Below are 13,014 nucleotides of genomic sequence, written 5' to 3' on the forward strand. Positions count from 1 at the left end.
GGTGTACAAGTTATTTCATCTTGTTTTTTTTATTTGAACTTTTATTTAAAGCATTTTTGTTTAAGCTTTCTTGAACAACTTTGTCAACCAAAGCATAAATTGTTGGTGACTCCAATGTTGGTGTGAATGTTGATGATTTTGGAATAGATTGAGAATCAGGAACTATTAGTGTTTTTTGAGTTGTAATGACTTTGTCTCCTTCTTCAGTTTCTTTATGTGTGGTTGTTGTTTTATCCACAACCATTCCTTGATGTTCTTCTGCATTCATTGTTTTTTTTTTAATTTTCTCCTTTCCTTTCCTTTTATTTCCTCCTTCTCCTTCTTCTTGAGATTCTTACAATGTTTTTGTTGTTTGGTCCACAACCATTTCTTCAGCTTCTTCTGCATGCACTGTTTTATTAACTTCAGTATGTTGTACTTCATTCTCTTTTGGTGTAAACAATACTATTGCTTTTTGAAATGTAATATCCTTTTTCGGATTTTCATCATTTGATCCTTCGATTTCTTTTTGAACTTGAACTTCATTTTCATTCACGTTTGATGTTTCACCAATATGTTTCTTGAATACACTCTTAAATTTCACAAACCATCTTTGAATTTTTATGTCATCCACATGTTTTTTTGTTGCCTTCACTAATGTCTCTCCCATTCTCTTTTTGTAAGCTAGTGCCATTTTGTATCTTTTTCTATAATCAAGCAAAATCCGTGTAGTGTATGTATTTTGTTAGTTCATAACAAACAAGATTACAATAAAACAAACTAATAATGTGTTGTATTTTATTTTATGAAATTCAGAACTTAACAACTAATTCACAGTTTAATTAAACATGTGTTATTTTTTATATCCACATATTAAAAATCTATTCATAGTTTAATAATATTAATATTAACAAACAATTCATTTTCAATACTTAAATTCACAACTTAATCATTACATTTTGTATTCATATAGTAACAATAATTTCATAGTATAATTATTAATTCTTCTATTTCATTATTTGTAATTTTTTTGTCAAGAAGCACAATCCTTATAGTGTATGTTTTTTGTTAGTTCATAATAAACAAGATTACAATAAAACAAACTAAACATGTGTTATATTTTATTTTATGAAATTCACAACTTAATAGCTAATTCAGAGTTTAATTAAACATGTTTTATCATGTGTTATGTTTTATATCCACATATTAAAAATCTATTAATATTAACAATCAATTCATTTTCAATACTTAAATTCACAACTTAATCATTACTTTTTGTATTCATATAGTAACAATAATTTCTTAGTATAATGATTATTCTTTTTATATGAAATTTATATAATTTTTCTATTTCATTATTCAAAATTTATTTAAAATTTGTATTACCTCTGCACCAATAACCTCATTGTCATCTGAATCTGAAAACTCCTCTTCATTCTTTTCATTGTTTTCCTCAACCAAATCAACATATTCATCTTCAATCATCTCCATATTCTCCAAAATTTCCATTCCAAACTTCACATTTGCAATTTCATTGGTTTGTATTGTTTCCAGTCTCCCGTAGTTCCAGAAGTGAAGTGGTCTTATTCTTCTGTTAATGAAATGGTGTTAAACACATTAAGTTCTATGCACGTAAAGAAGTAAGATACATGAAAACAACATAATTTTGATTAACATTTGTATTAAATATTTTTATTTTATGAGAAATTAAATTATTTTAAATTATACTTACAATTAGAAATGGTAATGGTCCGGCATAGTAGCTGTTTTTACAAATTGGCTTCCAATTTTTTTTACTTTTAACCAATGTGTGGTTGATATACTTTCACCAATTGATGTTTGCTTTATTCTCAACCTTAATTAACTTCAACAAAGATCTTGTTTCTATGGCTCTAGTTGTTGTTTCTTTATGATTGAGTTCACAAAATGTACAATGAAGTTCAGGACAAACATCTCATCTGCAATTTGCGATTCTTCTATAAGATCTACAAGTGCTTGAGCAGACTGTGTTATTTTCGGATGTTGTTCTTTCCATTTAATCAATGTTCTGTTGTCTTGTTCATAGTCATCAACTGCTTCAAGATCCATGCCTTCATTTTTTAACCCAAGAATCTATCCTATTGTTTCTTTTGTTATATTTATCCTTCCATGTCCTAAATCAATAGAGTTTGTTGTATGGTCGTAGCTAAACACAGAAAAGAAGCCTATTTTTGAAGGAATTACATTCAATGTCATCTTTAAGACTCATCTTAAACCTAAGCTTTCTAGACATTCTCTTTGTTCTCTATTTAATATCCTTACATGTTTCCATAAACTTTGTGTTGCAACCCTTGTTCTTAATGATGGAAACTTCTCATCATCTTCTCCAGACTCTGTTTTAGTTTTTTTGTTTTTCTCTTGTATTGTTTGCTTTTGTTTTCGTTTCTTTCTTTTTTTTCTCTATAAAAAAATTTCATTATATAATGATAAGTAACTATTATATGAAAAATTAAATAAGTACTCAATTATTTATATATAGTTGTAAAATGTACCTTGAAATTACATAAGTACTCAATTATTTTTTTAAAACTATATTTTTTTTTAAATTTATATACCTTTTTTTGTTTTGTTGTTGTGTTTTTCTTTTTTGAAACTGATTTGGTTTTCTTTTGTTCAACACCTGAATAGTGTAAATTTCACTGTTTAATTAATAAAATATAATTAAGAAACTTGTATATTGTATCTTGATTTTGTTGATATATGTTGTTAGGTGTTTATGATCTTGTTTGTCTTGTTGTCACTTGAACATATTTAGTACTTTGTATTGATTTTTTCATCAAAATGTTTTTTTCCTTTATCCAAAAGTATAATCAAAAGAAAAGTAAAATTTTAAGATTGTTTACAATAAGAAACAAAGTTTTAATTTTAATTTTTTTTTATTAATGTAGGATACCTTTATCATTTGATTGTTTTGGTTCTTGTATTTGAAGATCTGTTGTTGTTAGTTTCTTTATCAACTCTTTTGTCATAACTGTTTTTCTTCATTCTTTAGATTCAGTTTCTTTATCTTCTTTTATTTTGTTTTCACCTGTATATTTTAACATTAAATCATATGTTAGTTAATTTATATGATATATTTAAAACTTAATATTATATATGTAATATTTTATATAAACTAAAAGTAAATTCACAGTTTAAAATTTCAATAAAATCATAGTTTAATTTTTCTTTTTTAAATACATTTATTTGTTATAGTGTCATTTCTTCATATGTGATAAATAAAGTTAAAATTGTAATTTTATATTTTATAATCTCAATATTTATCATTTATCAGCTATCACAATTAAAAGATTATATATATTTAATATTCAATAATCACTGATTTAAATCTTTATCATCATTCACAGTTGAAAATCATTATTTTAAATTTATAAATCTATAAAATCATTATTATAGATTCACAATATAACATTCAATATTCATAGTTTAAAATCATTATTATGTTGTCAACTTAAAACTCTTTTTATATTCAAATCTATAAAATCTTTTGATTCGGTTTAATGGAAGCATACTTTTTAAAAATTTTGTATTATAACTAAATACAAATATTTTACAACATAATCTTCTAATATTAGTTCATTTTCAAGTTTTTTGAATTTTTTATGATTTATATTGTATTTAGGGTTTTACCTTCTTTGATGATTCTTGTTTAGTCTTCAGCTTGAGCTTCTTTTGTTGAAATCATTGTCTTTGATGTTTGTTCTTTATCCGTCATAGTTTTAATGAGTGTTGATTGTGTTTGATTCATTTCTTCATTAGCTGAATTCTTGCTCGAATTTTTTCCGAAATTCTCTTGTTTTGCATTTTTTTGTCATTGTATTGACTAGATTTCCGTTGTGTTTGAATTTTGTCTGAATGATCGCTTTGCAGTAATTGAAATTTTTTTGACTTCCGAAATCGACAGAATAGCGGTTTTTGTTGTTTTAAAAAAGACGTGAATAGAATAGGGGTTTTGTTGTGTTTTCTCAAATTAATTAATTAGGTAATTTGTTTTGTATAATTACCAAATTGCCATCGTGTTGTTTTGGTAATAAGATACAGAGTAGACCTTGTATATCAAGATAATTATGATTTATACCGCTCTGTGTTTTAACAATCATTTTCCTTAATTTAATGGTTCTTAGGTTCTTAATCTTTTTTTGTTCTCATTTGAACATTTCCTTATATATATATATATATATATATATATATATATATATATATATATATATATATATATATTGATGGGTTTTGGTCATAAGACATCCTATGTGCTCATACAAACCCTAATGCTTGGATCTAGGTTTCTCTATTGTACATGCTTTGAATCCAAGACTATAAACCCTAATTCTAGCATATGGAAATCAATATTAACATATAATTAGGTTTAAGATAGTACCTTGATTGTTATGTCGCAATAACAATCCCAATTCCTCCTTGAATTGACTTTGGAAGGCTTAGAGTCACAAGTATCACTCCTCTAATGGTTCACAAACACCATAAGCAAGAGGATGAAGAGGAGAGAGGATAGAGGCTGCCAAAACTCGTGTGAAACCCTAGCAAGAAGCTTAGCCACGTTTTTGGTCCTTAAGGGATCTATATATAGTGAGGCTATTAGGGTTATCTAACAAGGAAACCCTAATTTGGTTGCTTAAGCCCTAAGCAACCCATAGACTCCTTTAATCAATCCCTTGGACGATTTCCTTATGGGCTTCCCATAAGAGTTCGTCCACCTCTTGATTTAAGACAATCCATGGCCCAAATTACAATTATCTTATAATTACAATTCCAGTCCCTTAAGTTTAATTAATCTCTTTTAGTCACAAAACTAATTACCAATTAATTATTGACTAATATTAATTAAACAATATGATTTCTCCTTTAATATATTATTCCCATGATATATTAATAAATCATATTTAATCCTTTCTCTCCATAATTCATCCTATCAAGTTGCTTTGGTGAAGGCAACCCAAAAGGACTATGCACCATCGTGTCAAGTACATACCAAAATAGTTATGGACTTAGACATTAATCCAACAGTCTCCCACTTGGATAAGTCTAACAACTATTCTGCGTATGACTTCAGATCCTGATCTGCAATCGTAGCTTTCCAAAGCCGCTGTCAACTCTGATCCTATCCGATACGCGTGTCCTTAGATAAGGGATCATATATTCCTCCATTCTAGATATCATATGAGATATGATTTCAAATCATTCTCTTTGTAATATATCTCGATTCCGATTTATGACGACTGACTAATTGAACAAATTAAATTAGCCCTAGCCCGGCCGAGCATTTACGTTTGTCATCACTAAACCATCGAGGGGCCCAAAGATATCGCTTTTATTCTACTTTGAATAAAAGGAACGGATAAACTTTGATACAATGCTTGCTTGCACTCACTCACCGAATCACACACAACAATATGTTTTATAACACCAAGTTACTAGTGCGTTTACATATTATCAATGTGCAACCTATTTGCAAGATACAACTCACACATCTCGGTTTCAAGAATATAAGATGTTATCGTCTCACTAATCACTCGTGATACAATCCATGGAGTGATCCAAGTGAGCGTGGGTTTAATCCAATGCTCAAATCATATTCGTAAGCACTCATGAACGTTGCAGCAAACATTTGCTTATGTCTAATACTTTTCTAGACAATCCACACACCAATTCACGACAGTCTTCATTCATATCTACTTCCAACATATGAATGACTGTGGCCCGTTCGAATAATTCGATTATTCTTAATAAACTATATTATTCTGGAAGCAAAAACATGCAAAGTGAAACACAAGAATAATACTAATCCCATATGGCCTCAAACCTTTGAGTATAAATAAAACACTTTTTTATTTATCACCATATCGATTACTCATTATTTGTTGTTTCGGTTAATCAACTTCTTACTTGAATTTCAACACTTGTCCCATGCTCTTAGCATGCACATAATGTTTTCCTATGGTTCTTACTTTTGTGAAATAGATCAAATTGAACACATTTCCAATCATTCTCATTTCACAACTCCAAATCCTTTTTCATAAGTGTGAGAATATCAAATTCTTGTTACTTATAAAAATATGCTAGATTCTAACATTCTATGCAATGGTCCTTTTGTAATGTCACTGCACCAAAGTCACAAAGACTATTGCCAATGATATTACAAAGTCCTCTATCGGAGATTGTTACAAGACAATTCCTTAGATATGATGTCTCTCACTCAAAGTACTTTCTTTGAACATCCTTTTGCATAGAAGTTTCTAATCTAGTCATAGATTTCTCAATATTCAATTCCCAATATGGACACACTTCCATATGTTCCATATGACAACTCATTCTTAATAGAATCTTTTCTATTCATGTGAAGTTGATATGGTCCATCCAATATGGAAACATTTCCATAATTTCCATATGACAATTCATTCTTAATAGAATCTTTTCTATTCATAATAATGTCGATATGGTCCATTTAATACCATGCTTCCAACTACCCACAGGCAACCAATCCTCGTCAAACTTTGGATTGTCCTTTGATAGTTGTTTAATTATTTTAGTCAAAACCAATTCTAGTCCCTTTTCCCTCTAAATGCGCTCGACATTTGGAAAATTTTAGAATGATCAAATATTAAAGCATTTGCAATCGATCCTATACCCGAAGCGTATGAGACACGATGCATAATGTTTTATTTGCTATGTTCTCAAAAATCGAATTGTGAAGAGGAATGCCGTAATCATAATCGAAATTTTAAGAACACACTATGTACCCTTGACTAAATTTGTTAACATTTCTCAACCTAATCCTTTAGATTTGAAATGAAGCATAATATTCTCTCCCTTAATTATAGCAAAACAACTTTATAACCCTTACTACTTTGCAAGGTATAACTCTGGTTTTCTATAATTAATATTGCCAACTTGCAATACGTGCCTTAATAATCATACAATCATAACATTTATGCTCCCACTATCATGATGATTATAAAACATAACACTTATGCTCCCACTAGCTTCGACATGTCTTTAGAAACGGCTTAACTTTCAGAAAAAACAATGCTTATTGAATTTCTTAAGTTCATGTTTCTAATACTTAGTGCTTTGATAATCTTTTATCAAGGCTTCTTGAACTTATACACCTTTGCCTTAGATAGTTCATTTGTGTGTGTAAACAATTGCCAAACCTCACAATTCAAATTATGGAAAGGGATACCGTAACCATAATCGAATTCGAGAATGCAATTTTACAATCACTATCTTCTTAAAATCTTTCTTAGTGAAAGCATTTCCTCACAATCATTTTCATGAAGTAGGAAATCTTATGACACTTAGATTTTAAACGGTGTATGTGTTCCTATCCATGTGAATTTGTCAAAACCAAAGTTTACGACGAATTCAACCTCATATGGATCGAACTTTCTTAATCATGATTTCTTGCCTTATGGTAGTACAGCTGCCCACCATGTCTTCCAAGTAGTTAAGCAGCTCACCTTTTCTTATCAATGTACTTTCCATTGATCAAGGTCCTTGCCTTTTATGCATTCAAATGAGAACTCATAGGACTCATATGCATAATTAACTTGATTGGATTGGCACAGAAAGAAAATAATGTCAACACGATAGGTTGTAAACCTCAACTCGTGTGCTAGTGATGATCGATAAGGTTTATTTGATTTGTTCTTGAAACCTTTCAACACCATTAAGACTCTCACTGACTCCTTGACATATAAGATTCTCTTGTCAAAACATTTCTTGACAAACAAATATTCAAGAGTTAGTGTAGCTTTTATCAAAACTCTTCATAAATTGGTCCTAGTTGGTCTTTGTCTTATCCAAGACGTCACAACTTTCCACATTTGATGAATGTTATGAACCTTTAATACTTTTCACTCATTGTCACAATCTTAACTTTAAGACTTGTCATTGGAACGAAGTATGATAGACTTCTTGATTTAACCATTTCTTCAATCCTTGATTCCTCTTCTTAAACATACAATTGTGCTAAGATTTACTTAGAGGATCATTTGAGATATGGTTCTAAATCATTAAGACCTATCATAAAGCATAAAAGGTACTCTCCCTTCTTCTTAGAATGGAGAAACTTTTATCTTTCTGCCTACTTGATTCTTCTTATTCGTTCTGCTATTGATCTAAACCCTTTAATCAATTCAGAATTACACTTAATCTTGTAAGTATAATCATATTTACTAAACCTTTAGTAAATCATGACGAATATCTTTGTTACTCTTATGGTGAACTTGATCAACACACAACTTTGTGTGTTCGATCTCCTAGTCTTTCACTTGACACTTTGTCAATGAATTAGTCTAATTTCCAAATATGAGATTTCTCATTCATCATGCAACCAAGTTGCGTGATTCCAAATTTCTGTCCAATTGAAACTTTGGGCGATGAGAAACTCTCCCTATTTGCTAAACTCTCGAATTTCCATAAATAACATAATAAGAACCAAATCCATTATTGCTAATATTCAAACATCAATTTTTCATATACGCCATTGCAAGGATAAATAAATATTATAAAATCAAAATTTATTTTATTGCGGAAAAATTTGTCCTTACAATGCAATTCATTAAAAAACTATGCTAATACATCTTTCTTAGCAATCTAATTCTAACTCTAAGTAGTAGCTCAAGAATTTAATCTTCGAGAAATGCGATCGAAATCCATTCCTTCACGGTTAGATTCTGCTCATTTCTTCCTTTAAGCTCCCTTTCTTTTCTTCGATTCTTCAAAACATCAATTGTAATCTTATCACATTATGTATTAAAAATCTAGAATAGAAGCTTAAAAGAGTTAGTTAGTGGATTTTACCTATATTAGAGCCATACTTTTCGACTCTCCCATCTCTTAGATCTCTTAGGTAAATGGGGCAGCTTCGTCTCCAATGCCCCTTCTCTTGGCAATAAAAGCAAATTGACTCTCTTGGAACATGACATGGAACTTCTTCAGACATTGCCTTTCTCTTATGATCAAATTTTTCGATCATAGCATGTCTTTCGTTGCCATTGTCTATATCCATAGAGATCTTGAAGGCAGATTCACCAATCAACTTTGCTTTTCTATTGCGCCAAACCATTGTTGATTCAGCAGCAATAAGCATATAGGTGAGATCTATAAGGGTCACGTCGCGGTTCATCATATAGTACTCTATTATGAACTCACTATATGAGTTAGGAAGTGACTGAAGAACCCAATCAACAACCATCTCCTCACAGACAACGTATCCCATTATTCTTAACTTATCAATGTGTGACTTCATCCCTAGGACGTGTGCACACACCGACTTTCCTTCTTTATGTTTACTTGCCAAAAGGGCTTGAGTGATCTTGAACTTTTCAAGCCTTCGAACTTGTGGGTTGGGGAGAATAATTGGAGGAGGAGGAGGAAGTGAAGTATGATCTCTTGTTCCTCGATCGAATCGTGGAATCATCTTCATGTGGAATGCTTGTTCCACGGGATTTGGGAAAACCATAGTTGTCGAACTTTGACATCTACAAAACGGGAGAAAAACGAATTCAAGTTAGTTAATTGATAGAGTCCTTAGTAAATCACCCAAATGAGATACTAAGGCTAGGACTCAACACAATATTCTACAACTCGGGAGAGGGATGTAACCCTAATTGCAGAATATTTGAAGGTAAGTGAATGACGATTCACTAATTTCCACCATGAAAAAACGAAAAAAAAATTTAAGTTTTAAATCTATGAAAACTCCTAGATCCTATGAGATTCATTGAACATTTCAATGGCATGTTTGAATCTCGATATGCCCCTCTTGTTTGTGACTGGGATGCCGAGGATCACAAAGCGGGTGTGAATAACGATGCAAACTAACATGGTGCCCTCACATGTTACAGTCATCTATTCGATGTGCTGGTAAACCACACACGCTCCACCGAACTATGACAAACATTGAGTCACCCTTTGCTACCTTTGCTTAGAACCATTTAGTGTGCCGGTAAACCACACACGCTCCACTAACGTCTTCGCAAGGGCACAAAGTGTAATTTCATGGAATTGCATCAATTCACTTTTGCCTAAGTAACTAATATTGGGAATTTTGAAAACATTTAGTTACTTTTATAATTCATTATACTTATAATGGAAGGTTTCGTTCTATCCTACCCGTTCGGCTAACTACCCTCCACTAGTCAAGAGTGCGGTGGGTAAGAGTGGATACCCATTCAATCGCCATTTTATAGGCACTTTCCTTAAACACCCCTTATAGACCAGCTTCGTGAATGAGGCCTACTAACGGTAAGACTGACTTTTACTCATACATATATATAATGTTAGACCTTTTAATGTTATATATAGTATAGGGTGTATTTTATACTTTTAAAATATTAGGTGGTCAAATTTAACAATTATACCTTTAATTCAATTAAATTTTAAACCTAAACTTTTATGGATTTATTAAACCTCTTTTAATTATACTCCTTAATTAATTAATAAAACCATAAGGGTGTGATTTGAACTTTTTCAAAACTATACTAGAGTTTTAGAATTTAACATTCCTAATTAAACTTTTAATCAACTTTTAAATTCCAAAACATGAGGGCAAGTTTTGAAACATTTCAATACATTAGGGTTTAGAATTTAAATATACATCAAAATTAAACTATTAATCAAAATTTAAATTCCAAAACTTGAGGGCAAGTTTTGAAACCTTTTTCAAAACATTAGGGTTTTAACTATTTAAATTTCAAAACAACAAAACTTTTGGGTTCAAATTTAAACTATAAAACCTAAGGGGAAAATATGAAACATTTCATAACATAAGGATCAAATAACAAATAATCTAAATTAACAATTAATTACATAATTATCCATATTTGATTTATTTAATGATTTCTTGCAAAACAATTTATCAATTTACTCAAAATAATTAATCAATTATCACATAAGGAAACAATTATCTTATTAACTGATAAATATCTTCAATTAGATCAAAATTATAGTCAAATATATCATATAATCAGATTAATATTGATCTAACATGATAAGGTAACAATCCATAAGCAAAAACAGCAAGAAAACCCGAGAAACCCTCCATCTGACGAGTTGACTCGTCGAGTCAGGCTTGGACTCGTCGAATCTGCATGGACTCGGTGAGTTCAGCCATGGACTCGGCGAGTCCAGCCTCCAGAAACCCAAAAAACGAATTTTCCAGTTATACAATGCATCAATACAATTGAAACCAAGCTAGGCTCTGATACCACTAATGGGTTTTGGTCATAAGACATCCTATGTGCTCATACAAACCCTAATGCTTGGATCTAGGTTTCTCTATTGTACATGCTTTGAATCCAAGACTATAAACCCTAATTCTAGCATATGGAAATCAATATTAACATATAATTAGGTTTAAGATATTACCTTGATTGTTATGTAGCAATAACAATCCCAATTCCTCCTTGAATTGACTTTGGAAGGCTTAGAGTCACAAGTGTCACTCCTCTAATGGCTCACAAACACCATAAGCAAGAGGATGAAGAGGAGAGAGGATAGAGGCTGCCAAAACTCGTGTGAAACCCTAGCAAGAAGCTTAGCCACGTTTTTGGTCCTTAAGGGATCTATATATAGTGAGGCTATTAGGGTTATCTAACAAGGAAACCCTAATTTGGTTGCTTAAGCCCTAAGCAACCCATAGACTCCTTTAATCAAGCCCTTGGACGATTTCCTTATGGGCTTCCCATAAGAATTCGTCCACCTCTTGATTTAAGACAATCCATGGCCCAAATTACAATTATCTTATAATTACAATTCCAGTCCCTTAAGTTTAATTAATCTCTTTTAGTCACAAAACTAATTACCAATTGATTATTGACTAATATTAATTAAACAATATGATTTCTCCTTTAATATATTATTCCCATAATATATTAATAAATCATATTTAATCCTTTCTCTCCATAATTCATCCTATCAAGTTGCTTTGGTGAAGGCAACCCAAAAGGACCATGCACCATCGGGTCAAGTACATACCAAAATAGTTATGGATTTAGACATTAATCCAACATATATATATATATATATATATATATATATATATATATATATATATATATATATATATATATATAATTTAGTGTGAAGTGACACTTTTTTAGAGATTAATTGTGACATTTTTAAAATTTATTCACATTTAGTAGTTAAAAAAAATGTAAATATAATATATTACTTAATAAATATAAAAGATTAATCATTGGCATACAAATATATAAATATATATATATATATATATATATATATATATATATATATATAATCGGTGTCACCTACCACTTTCAAGTTACATAGGTAGATGGTATATGATATACGAAATAATTAACATAGAATCTAAAAGATGAATGAATTTGGTTTATATATACCAAAGGGCTTCTAGCCTAGCGGTATCAGGTGGTGCCCTCCTTCTTTGAGGTTGAGGGTTCAAGTCTCGTGGTGGACATAGATGGAATTAAGTGTTCGTTTAGGAGTAGATTATAATATTTTTATTTTTCGGTTCAAATATAATCTACTACTTTCAAGTTACATGGCTAGATGGTATATCAATTGCGAAATAATTAACATACAATCCAAAAGATTAATGTATTTGGATTATAATAGGTTTAGTTTTCTTTTTCAAACAATCCAAAAGATGAATGAATTTGGATTATAATAGGTTTAATTTTCTTTTGCAAACAATCCAAAAGATGAATGAATTTGGATTATAATAGGTTTAATTTTCTTTTGCAAACAATCCAAAAGATGAATGAATTTGGATTATAATAGGTTTAATTTTCTTTTGCAATGTGTCATCCTATTAGGTCTTCTAGTTAATGTCGCGTCACTTCTCAATCTATTGATTCTCCTTCAAATTTTAAATTTCTCATTCTAATTACATTAAATTAATAACATTAGAATAAAATTAAAATAAAATTAATATAGATTATAAAGTGATATAATTTCACATATTTATTTAAATCAACGATTATAATTTTATAT

The 13,014-nt window shown here is 30.2% G+C and overlaps 1 protein-coding gene across 1 annotated transcript; it reads right to left on the reverse strand.

Annotated features, from left to right (window-relative positions):
* Positions 1-334: 334 nt before the first annotated feature.
* Positions 335-2,987, reverse strand: LOC128128245 (uncharacterized). Its single transcript, XM_052767138.1, has 6 exons — positions 2,912-2,987; positions 2,574-2,638; positions 2,295-2,418; positions 1,931-2,069; positions 1,366-1,570; positions 335-571 (listed from the first exon to the last, which is right to left on the reverse strand). Exons 1-6 carry the CDS (start codon positions 2,985-2,987, stop codon positions 335-337), a joined length of 846 nt encoding a protein of 281 aa, XP_052623098.1.
* Positions 2,988-13,014: the final 10,027 nt, after the last annotated feature.

Source organism: Lactuca sativa, chromosome 1, assembly GCF_002870075.4.
Source record: "Lactuca sativa cultivar Salinas chromosome 1, Lsat_Salinas_v11, whole genome shotgun sequence".
Taxonomy (NCBI): Eukaryota; Viridiplantae; Streptophyta; class Magnoliopsida; order Asterales; family Asteraceae; genus Lactuca; species Lactuca sativa.